General features: G+C 35.2%; 1 protein-coding gene across 1 annotated transcript in view; it reads right to left on the bottom strand.

The window, feature by feature from the left end:
* The window catches only part of LRRC49 (leucine rich repeat containing 49), a 51450-nt gene that overhangs the window by 12771 nt on the left and 23920 nt on the right, over positions 1-14759 (bottom strand). The window contains exons 12-13 of the mRNA XM_014944299.1: positions 12076-12223; positions 4234-4317 (exon numbers count right to left, since the gene is read on the bottom strand). Of these exons, the coding sequence (XP_014799785.1) occupies positions 4234-4317; positions 12076-12223 (232 nt within the window). The remainder of the gene's footprint in view (positions 1-4233; positions 4318-12075; positions 12224-14759) is intronic.

Genomic DNA, 14759 nt, shown 5'->3' with positions numbered 1-14759 from the left:
CTGAAAGAAATATGCTGCTTCATCAAAACATTTAAAATGTTTTATGTTGAAGAAATGATAGTGATGGTTGGTGGTTATGCATTAAAATCGATGCATCGTTCTAGTGCTGTTTAGCACAACTGCCAGCAAACAATGATTTCACAAAATCTGTAATAACAGAAACAAGAAAAGTAACAAAATAAAGCCAGAACTTGTGAAAGAATAAAATTATTTAGTTTGGATAACCACAGAAGTGTCATTTTGATAGTCTGGAGCTGCTTGTAATACTCCTCCAGGGAAACAGGGCTGACTGCTCGTCCTTTCCTCCATGCTGCTAGAGTGACCCCAGCTACGACAATAACGCAGCTGCTCTTAGTCTTAGCAGTAATTGCAACATACTCTGCGTGGGGGAAAATGTTATCTTCTGATAAAATGGAAAAAGTCAATTTTATAAGAAGAGAAAATGAAACTCCCTTCGTGACAGACACAAGGACTACAACAGATCTAACTTTAAAAAACTATCACAAAGTATTTTAAGTAGTTTTTATATTCTAAATAGGTCTTGTCAATGAACCATTATTTCAAAAGACTATTAAGTACTTCTTGTATAGTCATGCAAATCCTGTCATTAGCTACCACTCTATATAAGGTTATTATTCTAGTGTATCATATAGATATATATGACTTAATATATCCAATTTGGCATACTCTAAAAGGTTAAAGAACAAGGTGCTTTGCAATAGCTCAAGGACTGGCCGCTGAACTCTCATGTGGTGAAAGCCACGCAACATACATAATATCAAAGGCAAAATTCATTGTTAATTTAACTTCGTTTGGTTTTTCTGAACCAGAACTAATTCTCTGGGAGTCAGCCATCTCACTGGTACGCTGCTCTCAATGAGACTCCAACGGTGGCTTAGAATTTCAGAGAGGAAAATATTATAGAGGAGCTTAGCATAAAATAAATTTACATCCACAAAACATGGAGAAAACAGAGTATCAAAGCCAATGATTCCTTGCTTTATAATATCATACTCTAAATTGATGTTACTATGGAAATGTAGCTTTCAAGTCAAAGTAACAAAGTAACAATCTTAATTTAAAGCTTCCCACTCTTAGTAAGCATTTAAAAGCATGCTATGTTAGGAATCTTCTAATTTCTCTACTATACTTCAGAATATCACTATTGGAACTGCAATAAAAACAAACGCCCTGATATTTTGGAATGGAGGGGGGAAAAGGCAAACCTGAATTTGCCCTACATGGTATAAACAGCAGTTCATAGGCAGCCTGGGTATTTGTCACTAATTTTACCCATACACAGAAGAAGGATAAAAGTGCATACTCTTCAGATGTACTAGTGAATATTCTACTTCAATGCTATGAAATTTTGGATTGAAAAAGCAAGTACTTGTTAGCTTCAAGTTGCAATGATCTCAAACTGGGTCTCAGTTTCTCAAACAGGATCTCAGGCAAGGTAAATCCCTGTTAACACTTATTTCCTTTGAGCATAAGCTAACCACCTTCATCAATTTGTTACCAGTGTTAAAAGCCTGTTTAATATCATAATTTTAAATTTCATTACATTAGCTCCCATCTCCTTTAGAATATTTTGTTAGGCTAGTTAAGATAGAAGAAACCACGAAAATACTGATTAGGATTTAGAAGGCTGTACTAAAAATGTTGAAGGCTTGAAAGGCTGGATTCCTACAGAACTTTGAAAACTTCCAAAAATTCATTTAACAAAAAGCAAGTTTTAGAAGTGTGAAGATTCTGCTAGCAATAACTGTGCCTTGTTCCAGTAAATATTAAGTTCAGCCTCTGGAAAGGAATTACATTCTCTGTACATGTCAAAGTACATCTCAAACTGCCCCAGAGGAGAGTGTTTTAAGCAATAAAAAAGTAGTCTGGAAGAAGAGAGATGAAGATACTCTCCTAGTAGGGTAGGCCAGCATCAGCAAGGGAAAAAGGAAATACAACACTGCTAAAATTAACTGGTTTGATACAGTGAATACAGGAAAGTAACCATTGTTTGGTACTGAACGAGTGCTTATAATTTCACTTACACTGCATATGGTTTAAGAAAGTTTGGAAAACAGCGACAACAAAAATTGCAGAATATGGTTCACTAAATATTTTCTTCAAATTTAACTATGAAGAAAATCCTATCGTTTCCAACTTTTTTTCACTGGACATTGTATCTATGAGCAGATTTGTTTCTTTCAATTCAAAGGTGTTGAACAGGGAAAAAGAAACCAGAGTCATAACACACAAGAGCATACTGGTATTTGGCTCTTATGCTACTTAACTATTTGAAGATAAGAAAGATACTTCAATTGAACTACAAAAATCTACAACTTAATGTTGAAATTTGAGTAACAATGGTATGATACATTAATAATATTTTTTTTTCTTCTCAGAGAAGTTTCCACTAGCAAAATGCATTGAGAAGTGATCAAGGTGATCAAGACAAACAATCCCTCTGCTACCAGGAAATGTTACATCAATGGTTAAGAACATGAACTACAAACAAACACTTTCAATAAGCACCTACTTTCTGTCCAGTCCAGAGACACACTTAGCCTTTCAACAGCCTAAAATAGCACTATCTGTGAATATTATTTACTAATTTCCCATTTCTTTATGTCACTAAGAACTGGCACCAAAACTTCAAACCTGAAGAGACTTTAAATACATCAGTATCTTGCAGAAAAAAAACCCAAACCAGAACAAAACAACAGAAAACAAACCACCACACTGTTTAAAAAAAAAAAAAAAAAAAAAAATTGTGCCTAAACTTTTTTTAGAGAGTTGTCTCCTAAATTTAAACTAGCAACCAGATTGGTTCTTCCTGCTGAGAAAGTCATACAAATTGCTTGGGGGCTGTCTTGTGGTGGTGGGGATTTATGTAACTATTCCAACTCCACCGCTCATGTGAAACGGGCAATCTCTCACAGAGTCACTTCAAGCAAAAAGGATTAATTGGTGGTTCTCCCTGGCCTGGATTTTCCTGACTACTGACTAATTTCTGTTTAAAAAAAAAAAAAAAAAAAAAGATTGTGCCTCAGACTTCTTTGTTATATTGGGTTCTGGGCTGATTTTGTGGGGTTGGTGGGTGGTTTTGGTTTCGTTTTTTTTTATTATTTTTACTTCTTTTTTTTTTAAACAGAAAATCAAAGCATATATGAATACAAATATACAAGAAATTAAAATCTATTCTTAGGCACTAGACATGGAATTCTATTTTATCCCTACTCATATATTTAGGTTTTTTGGTTTGTTTTTTTTTTTTTTAATACTTAAAATGTCTTTTAATATACTATTAACGTTCTGTTTGTGTCTTTTTATTTTTCAGAGTTATATACATTTGGTACACTTCTTACAGCTTCCTGTAATCACTTTCACTCTAATCCCCTTCATGAAATATGATTTCACCCAGGCAACTTAACAATATGGATACACGAAAGTTTTTTGTTTGTCTGCCAAATTGATTTTTTTTATAACCGTTACTGGATGACATTTTTAGGCATTTATTTTTTTCTCCAAAAAAAAAAAAGACAGATTTGGAGACGAATGATGATATTTACACAACAAATAGAATGAGATACTCTTAAATCCTTGAACTTTGGTCTCCTATTAGCAACACAGGTCATTTAGTCACCAGCCCCATAAGAGTATTCTGGAGTGACCTCAGTCTCCCCTGTTAGAGCTATTCCATCTCATGTATAGAAGCATTCACCAGGCCAGGTGGTCTGGCAGGTAAGCATTCTTCTGAACAAGAGGACAGCTGGAGTCTAGCTGCTGCTCGGATGGCTGCTTAACTCCTTCTACAAAAAGGAACAACTTCAACAGGAAAGAATGAAGGAAAAACTACTTCAGAACACCCTGCGTGGCAGCAGTTAGAGCACTCACCTGAAATGGGGGAGACTAAGTTCAAGGAATTTGAAATCACTGAGAAGTCCTTTACTTTATTCTGGATTTATTTTATCTTTGGATTTCTGAAAATGAAGTTTGCCATCCTTTTATATATATCACACTCATATATTCAACAGGGGTTTTTTTGCTAAAGTGTAACTTGCATAGTTGACTGAAGAGAGTTTCAGTTGTGGAGTGCACTGCTTAAGCTGTAAAAAAAAAAAGTTTAAAGACACAGAGGTATGTTGGGATACGCAAGAACTACAGCAAAAACCATTAGGATATCGATTATTGGTGCAAACTGCTTTACAGTAGGCTTAGATCAGCCATAGAAAATACCTTAAGTAAGGTCTGTTTATGGCTTTCACGCTTCCTTTCTTCCTCTTTCCTTGCTGCAACAGATGCCATACGTCTTTCTTCTTCCTGGATGAAAAAAAGAAAAACAGCTTCATAAAAGGAGGAATTAATAAGGTTCTGAAAAGTATTACTGATAAATCAGTAATATATTTTGCGTTGGTATTTGAACTGCAAATTTTAATACAATTTTATGGGGTTTAACATTTTAATGTTTCTAAATATTATTTAAACCAATAAAATTGGAAATTATAAGTAAATCAAGAAATAGATATCTACTCAGATGCAAATACTGAAGATAATTCTATTTAAAAGTAGTATTTGTAAAAGTCTTTGAAAAAGTATAAAGCATATGGTATGACAGTGAAAAAGAACATTTTAAAATATAACAGTGCATTGTATCTTTGCAGTAGTTTCTGCAATTAGTAGGATTTTTGTAAGAAAAGACACAGAGCTAATGAGCTGAACTCTGTTTATGCTCAAATCATAATCCAAGATTAATTTTCATCATTATAAACTGTCTACAGGGGTTTACTTTTCTCAATCAGCAACAGAACTTGAGAAGAAAATAGTATTTTCAGAGTTAACTACAGTACATTAACATTATTTCTTATCAATATTATTACCTATTCAAGAAGAAGTTTCAAGAAGAAAGCCACTGATTCCTAAATAATGAAAGTCATGTAAGTGAAGATGCTTAGTTTTCCTGGTACAGCAATTTAATACTGCAATACACCCATATTAGGTTGAATGCTCCCTGTTTACAGAAGTCTAAACATTCTCACAGCACAGTATTTTTAGAACATATATTTTCCAAGTAACAAAAGAAATGTTCACTATGAAGTAAAAAGCGTAGAGTCCTTCCAACACAAATATTTGGGAAGCATACTTTAACTTATTTTGATTTACTTCACATGCCATTTGGGTGTTTCTATTAAAGTATCTTCCCAGAACATACAGAAAGTGTTTTGATTTCCCTCAAAATAGAAAGCTCCTGTCCTAACCTTTTCACTTTTCCTTTCCAAAAAGTTATGTGTTAAGAAAATTAACAAACAAAACCGAACAGAAAACATCATCAACCATGAAGACAGATTGATATGTCAAAATTTCTATATAAATAAAACATGCCGTGTTGAGAGCATTATGAGAAGCACTAAGCACATGGGTGAATGCTTCCTGGAAGATAAAATGGAACAGGAACTCTCCACTTAGCATTGCTATTGCATTTTTACAAAAATAATTTCCAAAGCATAAGAAGTTCAGTTCATATTGCAAACTTAATCTTATCTGTGTACAGCTCTCCTGAAACCCATTGACATACCATGGATTTTGACATCAATCTGAAAGATGATTAAACAACAAGCCTCCAAACTGTTCCTCCATGATGTTAATCTAATATGCATATATTAAAGAAAAGGAATACCTTAACGCAGATTAAGGCATGAGGTTTGGATAGAGTAAGCTTCTCTAACCCAACTGTATGCAACTGCATGCAATCTAATTTTTTTTTTTGTTCTGAAAGCAACTTCTGGCCTTTTCAGGGTGCAGTCTTGTTGGCAGCCTCCTCTGCTACTGGGCTTTTCAGTTCCTCCTAAACTGGGTATTACCAAGGGGCTGGTGTCACAGAATTACAGAATAATCCAGGTTAGAAGAGACTTCAAAAAGTCCCTAGTCTATGTTAGAGGAGGATCAACAATAAATGCACTATTAAATAGAATGACACATAGATAGAGAAGGCCTTCAGGATCCCAATGCAACAAAATACCACACAATGAAACCCAATACCTGAATGGGAGGGTTCAGGGTGAGGCTATGAAAGTCATGAAATAAACCCCATACAGGTCTATGCCACAAATATGAATGTATAATAATTAATGCAAAAGTACTGTTTCTCAAGATAAGATTCAAAATGTTAAGAACTATACACATAATTCTCATGACAGTAGTTTATCCCAAATATAGTAAAGTTGCATTTACTTCAAAAACCCTGAAGTTTTAAAATAAAATATAAACACTAACAAACTACATTAGTGATATCTTTCTATAGAAAGTAGGTTAGAGTTGTTTTGAGTTTTTATAATTTCCTAATTAAGTATCTTAATTTGAACTTGCATTTATGCTTTTTTAACTTGGCTTCCTAAAGAAACAAGCTTTTTACAATTTCAGTTTCTTAATCTTCTCTAATGACTTTTCAACACATTGAACATATTATTTAAAAGCTTGAAGTATGTTTACAAGTCTCAAATTAAAATTTTTGTTCCCTAGAAGTTTGATTATATAAAATTAGTACACAGAAAGAAGAGACATGTAAACTGGTTTTCCCACCAAGGGAGAGGAAGGAGAAATTATCCATTCTATTTGGCAAAAAACAGCTGGCCAGTTGTCACAGACTCAGCTCCAAACTAACTGAGGAATTGTTGTGTTTCACACTGGGGAAGCAAGAATCAGAGAACAAAATGATACAAATCTATAGGAAATTAGACCTCATTAATTTTATTCCTTTCAAAACAACTTAAGGTTGGGGTTTCTTCAAGTTTTAAGGCAAACAAGTTCCTTAATGAGTTTTTTTCTCAGCTTCCACAAAGATCCCTCCTTATTCTATCTTCCACCTAAAAGCCTCTCCTTAATCCAGTCCAAATGCATACTTTATAACACTGTCTTCCATACGTGAGGGTCTACTGCTCTCATTGAAGTCAGTCCAGCATACAAAAAATGAAATGAATGTTTTAAAAAGTTCTTTATTAACTTAATAAGACTTTTTTTTCTTAGAGTTTATCCCAATTACAGGCATTAAAAAAATACTATTTCTTTTACAAAAGAAATTATCAACCTAAAAAGAAAATACATCCTAGCTTTACTCAGTGTTCATAAAGGCAGAAGATAGAGAAAAATAATAATCTAATAATGAGTAAAGATCAAGGGCCAAATCTTTTTATGGAAATCAAATCTATATATATTTTTCTTGATTAATCTTACACCCCACATGCAATCAGTCTTGAAAAACACAACATTCCCCCCGCCAAACACAAAAAAACCCCCAAAAAACCTATAGAGTTATAAAACAAAGCGCTTAATAATCTTTCAATTAATTTTTACTATCACCCCTTCTCTTTTAGATCCAGCTCTTTTGAAATTCTTTGTATCTCACTTGTTCTTTATTCCCTCTTATTATTCTGCTGCTATTGTCCATAACTGTGTTTCTCCTTTAAATTGAACCTTGCTGGTCAAGGGGGGATGCTTTTCCTGAAGGTCAAAAAGGAAAATCACTACAAAAGGACTTGGGTGTCCTCTTGTATATTGACATCTCCTCCGTTTATTAGTTCTCCACTTCCCATCTGAAAACTTACTACATGGCTAAGTCGTCCTCTTCTCAAAAAAAAAAAAAAAAAAAAAAAAAAAAAAAAAAAAAAATTTTATGTATACAAATTCATTCATCAGAAAGGTGTCTGTATACTACAAGTCAAGTCCTCCCTCTCCAAAAAAAAAAAAAAAAAAAAAAGAAAAGAAAAAGAAAAAAGGAAAGAGAGAGAAAGAGGGGAGAATATGCTTCCTAAAGAAGCATAAGTCTCGCTTTCTGCGGTGAGATTTTGGGGCTGTATGTTTACATTGTCAGCGTGAGCACACAGGAGCAAGGCCCAACGCAGCCCCGTCTCCCTCACAGAGGCGCTCGGGGGGAGCCGAGCCGTGCCCGCAGCGCCCCCTGCTGGTGTTGCAGCAGCTCCCCCGGCGCCTCCCTCAGCCCAGCATCACCCATCCCGCCGGACACACCGCTGCGGCGCTGAGGCAGCAGTTGTTTGCAACAACTGACAGCATTTAAGTCACAGGAGAAGAAGATCCTACATCAGCACACGAGGAATACAGCACTTCATTTCCATTGTACATCTACCTTAAAATTATTCAAATAACTTTACCATTATTAGAAACAGCTATAGCATCCTTGATATAAACTATTTTAGGTAATGACAATGGAAAAAATAAACAGGAGAATATGAAGAATGGCCTGGAATATACATTTAAGCTTTCAGGGCATGAAGAGGCCACCACAATACACTTAAAACACACAAAATTCAGCTCACTTACACTTGCTGAAGGCAAGGTCCCTTTTGTTATGTACAGCACAGAGGCTGCTTTTACAAAAGGATGAAGTAAGAATGTAAGGATGGTTCTAGTAGAAATATAGTACCGGAAAATAACAAGTAGAATTTTTTTTACAATTAGTTCTTTAAGTGGTATTTGACAAGGAGATCTATCTCAATTTTTATTTTTAGGGTTAATTTAGTATATTTTTGCAAGACCTGATTTAGGAGAGAGGATTTAGATCCACAAGAACGACTCCAGTTCCTGAAGTGTCTTACTTTCAAATGGAAAGAAAAAAAAAGTCTGGGATCCTTCCCTAAACAAAAAAAGCACTCCAGGGTGGTGATGAAATTGATCATGAACTCCATTCCAAACAAAGCAGAACCTACTCCCTCTTCAGCAGAGAAACCTCTAAGCAAATAACCAAAACCCAAACACAACTCTCTAAGCATCCAAACCCTCTAAAAACTCAATGAAAAGAGGCAAAGTTTTACTGTTAAAAATATACAGCTTGTCTTTCAATTTGGAAACCACAGCACATTAAAAAAATATATGTATATACACTATATATTATATAGACACATATATAAATATATATACACTTAGCAAATTCTGTTAAGAAAGCGTCTTTTAAGTGATAGATAGCTAGTGTTCCTGGTTAAATAATGTCTCAGTAAGGAATACGTACACATTGCATTCATATTTTAATTTTTTACTACATGTCTGCAGACAGTATCTGCTTACTGTTATGAAAGACTGGAGGAAAAATGTAGGTTACAGCTAAACTGTAAGCACCACTGGTTAAGTCCACCTTTTCAAAAGTCCAAACTACGAAAAGTATTTGAAAAGCTTCAGTGCCCAGAAACAACCATTACAGTACATCAAGCAAGCAATGCAAATGCCTACGTTTGCAACCTGAGCCTGCTTCCACTGGAACACACTTCAGTTTCACATACGCCATAAATTAAGTCGTCTTACACCCCACCTGAAGTGGACTAAAGGCATCACCATTGCAGGCACTGATGGTTAACACAGGTGACAGTCATCTGTCCAGCCACTGCACTTCAGCCTCCTCCCTACTCTTTAAGCCTCTAGAGTAATCTATCAAAGTTTGAGAAAGTAAAAGATTTCCACTGAGTCAATGTTTTAGATGCACAATACAAAGTGGCTGGGGTTTTCAGCTGAAAACCATCTAGTGTGGACAATGAGTAAGTGTTCACAGTCTTCCAGGGAAGCTCGTTACAGGTGACTAACCTCTAACCTCCACTGATTTCACCACTATCAAGTCCATGCCTCAGTGGTTTGAGCTTAAATATTACATTCAAAAATGGCTTAGGAATGAGATGGCCTTAGAAAACACCAACTTCCTCACAGGTCAGGGCTTAAAAGTTGTCATAAAATGCTGCAAAAGGCAATCTGCCCTGACTTAGGAATATTGTAAGAGTTACAATGCAAAAGTGTTTTGTTCCAGGAATTTGATTTTCATGGCAGCTATATGTTTCTGTATAGTTTCCTGAGGCCTAAACTGTTACCACCAGACTTCTGCTCTGAGGTTCTCTTTCTCCAGAGAATCCTATAGAAAAGGCCTGGCACCAAAGAGCACGTGTCTTCTTGAAAACAAAATCTCTTACAAACTTCTGAAAATACTCTTCAGATTTCATTCCTTCTTGAAATAATTTTCTTGTCCCTTTGAAGCTAGCAAGTGGACAAAAAGTTAAAAAGCAGCAGTAACTACTGTGTAACACTCAGTTCTTGAGCAGAAGAGCTTCTGAACAGGTTAGTGAAGAATTCCTAGTCAAGAAAAGCCAGTATCGTGGTCCAACCCTCGGTTCTTTAGAAGACAAAGCAATGCTTAAGTTTAGAATGGTCTGAATGCCCTTCAGACTAATGAAGAAAAGATCCTAGAACTGCAATTAGAGTTTAGGTCTACTAATTGAATGAGAAAAACCACATACCCAATGCTGTACTTCCATTCCCCCAGCACATCACATTTACCCTTACAGCTGATGGGTACAGCACGTTGCAACACAAGGCAGAATAGCCAGATTTGGCATTGCCAACTCTCTAATTTTATCATAAATATCACGGTACTTGCTATTTTTTTCTTAAAATTTCAGTTTAAGTCGTATGATTATATGAGTAACACAGTGTTTATTGGAGAAAACATATAGCACCCTCTACATGTAGAAAACGTTTTAAAAAAAAGTTCAAGGCTCAAAAGCCAGAAGGCAAATAAAAAGAATGCAAAACACATTCTTTTTACAAGTAGATTTATGAGCAGCACAACTGGTGAAACCTGGGTTTCTATGGCTTTTTGTCTTGTAGTTGATTCGCTGATGTTTAACAAGGTGCAAACCCAGATTAAGTTTTTCCCATGGCTGTGCATTTCTAACAGCTTTTCCCCATTCAGATACCACAAAGCCAAAAACGAAGTTTGAGCTCTTTCTACAGTTTTTCCCATCTCTGAGAGCTCTACCAGGGTCCCTTTCCTCTCAGGAAGGGGCAGGGGAAGGAGAGATATTTTCTTTATGTGACTCAAGTTTCTGTAATAACACTGAGAAAACGATCTTTTAAAAAGCAAAGCAATTAGCAAGTATTCAGTATCCAATTAGCAAGCAGTCAGTATAAATACCCCAAAAACCCAACACCAACCCATAGAATACATATGAACAAACCAGTATTTAGCATTTTCGATGCTGGGAGTAAAATTCTCATGTCCCACAGCACTTTATATTTAAAATTAATGTTTTCCACATACATGTTATATTTTACGTCATAATTGGCTCTGTTTTGTACTAATGGTGGACTGGCTACAGGACATCAGCAGAGATGGTAAAACAACTTGTGCAATTTATCATGCAGTACAGCCTTGTACAAAGCAAATGAGCATTTAAAGTAAGATACGTGTATCAGCACCAGATCAAAAAACATAACACTGCAAGACTGTTGCTTGTAAAGCATGGCCTAGTTGCAATCTTGCTGTTGGATGGATTTTTCTTCTAAAAAGGTCATGTTTACACATTGCTTTTAAGTAGACAGAAGAATTACCATGGCTATTCCTATACTAAGAGATAAAATAGTAGACTTCTTAGGAAGGCCCCCAGTGACTATCCTTCATTCTCTACCTTACAGTGTACTTTCAAGAAGTCAGTAGAAGACTTCGCTATCTGGAAATCCTCTTTTCCTTACCAAGGTGACTTGAACTCGAGCAGCAGAACCAGACATGAATGGGGAGAGGAGCTTAGGTAAGGGAAGGAGAAACACACACAGACACACAGAAACGGTGTGATCACAAGGTTTCCTTAGGGAGGTAGACTAAAGAAAGGAACAAGATTCTTAAATGAAAGAATGTGCCAGTAATGCCATTTTTAGGGCAAACAGACTATTCCTTTGTAAGTAATATGCTGTTCCTTTTCAGCTGTACAGCAAACCAGGAAAGACCTTGTTGAGAAAGTTCTAACCAAGAGCTTCACAGATTCTCTCATGTCACATGGCAATTTACTAATGAAGAGTTTAAGCATTTAAAAATAAACATGTTAAAATAAAGGAAAAAAGCATACCGTTACACAGTATTGATCAAAAGGAAAAAAGTTAATGTTTCAAATATTTTAATGTCTATAGACCATTTAATTCCATACTAAATTAAGAAAAAATGGTGATATTTTTAATATACATATGCACACAGAAAACCCTGCATTTACGTCTGAACTTAAGGATCTAGTAAGTTTGATGAAAACAGAAATTTCTTACTGTGATTCTCTTCATATCTAGCTGTCGGAGCTGCATCATATGATGGACAACAGTGTGTTTGTACCATGTCTCCTGAGCTATTGGATTGCCATCAAGGGTGATATCTGACAAAGATGAGGAATCAGCAAGGCACAGAATATCCTCAAAACTGCAACCAAAAAAGTTTAAAGTTTTAATGTCAGAATAGGAAGAATTTCAAGATGGAAGATTTTATTTCTTAAGGATGGAACATTAGTATTTACCTGTACTGAAAAAACCTCACCCATCAATATTGTGCATGATAAATTATTTTGAAATACCAACAGCTGCTGCTGTTAAACTTTTAATCTCTTCACATACGGATACAAAGAGATGCAGAACAAGGAGAACTTGTAAACTATGGGAGTATAGTTTCGCCCCCCCAAAAGAAACCCTAAAATAGGATACATATCAAGTCACATTCCAAAAAATAATACAAGGTGTATTTCCTATCAAAGCCAGCATGAAAGCCATGGAAAATAAAAGAAAAAAGCCAGTCACAAATACCACATAACTATCCTGGGTGTTTGTAACATCATTAAATATCAGAAGAAAAAACAATTACAAAAGCATCATATTATCTTCAAAACAGATCTGTCTATTGCTCCGAGTCCAGTTTTCCAAAAAGCCAACTTGTTAGTGTTTGTAAACAACTGACTTGGTTTCCTGACAAAAATAACTGTCCTGTGTAAAATGCATTTAGAGATGTACAGCCCATATCATATTCCTTTCACTGAAGATGGAATATGAAAAGAAAGCATCTGACTCAGATAAAGAGTATTTTTAAACAACAGAGAACTATTTAACTTGATTTTGAAAAAAGCCGAGTTACAGTTAAAGTTACAGTTATGTAACTAAATATGATTTCCCAATGCCTTTTAAAAAATTGATTGCAGTGTATAACTGTACAACTGTGCACCCATCCTTATATGCTTCAGCCTTAATAAGTCAAGTCTGTGTTATTGAAGGGGATTAAGTACAAGTGGAAAATATGAAATAATGTGACTTGGTGCTTTTGAGAATGAAGTTTAAAAAAACCCTCAAAAATACAAAAGAATCAATGATGATCACATAAAAATATGAACAGAGGATCACTTTGCTAGATAAACAAAAACTTAATGACATTCTGAAACAAGAGACCATTTCTGAAGTGGAAAATACGGAATTATTGCCTTTTTTTTTAAATATTCTGACAATCTTACTGATTGCATCAACCACTTCTAGTTCTCACTTTTGGCAGCAGGAGAAGTCTTCCTTCACTAGTACTTGGACAGATACCAAACCTTAAGTATGCCCTGAACTTAGGGATCAGAAATCGTCTGCAGTACAGATGTTCTTATTAAAGCCTGCCATTGAATAAAGTGGCAACTGCCTTTATCATTGATATCACTCAGCTTGCAAAAAAGCATACAATAATCCATGGAGGACTAACATTCAGCTGCAAAGGGCTTCAGATCTAACAGAATTTTAAAATAAGATATCCCTGAAAGATTCTAGGTATTAGATAAAACAATTTCTGCAACAACAACAGAAAGAAATACGGATAAAATATAAGAATAGTATAACCAAATAGCAATCAGTCTCAACCAGCAGAAGAAAGCCCTGACTGAGCTAAGAGTCAGCGGGGGTATGTAGCAGCTAGCAGGAGTAAAGAAAAGAAATAACCTAATAAAAAAATCTCAAAAAAACCAATGCAATTAGTACAGCACACAAGTAACTCTTACACTATCTACCAAACGGATGCAGCAGGAAAATGTCAGTGAAGTGGAAGATTCTACTACCTTTCTGTTTAGTATATTAAAACAACATAAGAACTGATGGAAAATGAACTACATAGAGATTCCAAGGCAGTGAAGGTGCTTAGCATATATGAAAAATTAGGTGTTTTGTACATGTGGTTAAGAAAACAAGGTTGATTATCATTTTCTGTTTCCTTTCCATAAAAAAGGTTGTGCAACCACATTTTTGGAAGATCAGGCTGACATACTACTTAAAATACATACTCCATATGTCCTGAAGATAAAAGATAATCTTCCCAAATGACACAGAAATTAGGTACACAAACTTGTAAACATGTTAGAATAAAAAAAGATACCTGAATTTCTGTTGTGCTAGAATAGATTTTGCCTAATAAATAAGAAATTTTTTGGTCTTCAAAATTAGTTTCAAATAATGTAAATGTACTTATTAAAAGCATTAAATATATTAGCCCTAAACACTTCCCACTAAACATTTAACCAAACAGTAAGTACCTCTGCCATTACATGTGATTTACAGATTTTTAATAAAACCAAGGTCTTCAGGAAATGACAGAAAAGTTGAAAGTTTGCTAGTGTTTTCAAGACCTTCCACTCATACACACTGCTGTGCTTTGAAATTCTCAGTGCCTCAGCACACCAGAGCATTCATTCTGGAGCTAAAACAGATGTGCTTGCTTTATGCTGCTTTTTGCTGCCCAATTTTAGAGTAAAACAGTAGTGCAAAATAGCTATGTTTTCACATCTTTGTATACACATATGAAAAACAGAGCTTTCGAAATTCAATGTCAAAAACTTAATACTGTACTTGTCAGACTGGCATCCCAATCCTAAGCCAAGCAAAGCTTTAATGTAATACACTTACCAAATAGCCTGCATACTTTAGAAGCAAGCTTCTGTCTGCTTCTC

This window comes from Calidris pugnax, unplaced genomic scaffold (assembly GCF_001431845.1).
Source record: "Calidris pugnax isolate Ruff unplaced genomic scaffold, ASM143184v1 scaffold70, whole genome shotgun sequence".
NCBI lineage: Eukaryota > Metazoa > Chordata > Aves > Charadriiformes > Scolopacidae > Calidris > Calidris pugnax.
Note: the sequence above shows the minus strand (reverse complement) of the source record. Positions and strands in the feature narration are given on the sequence as shown.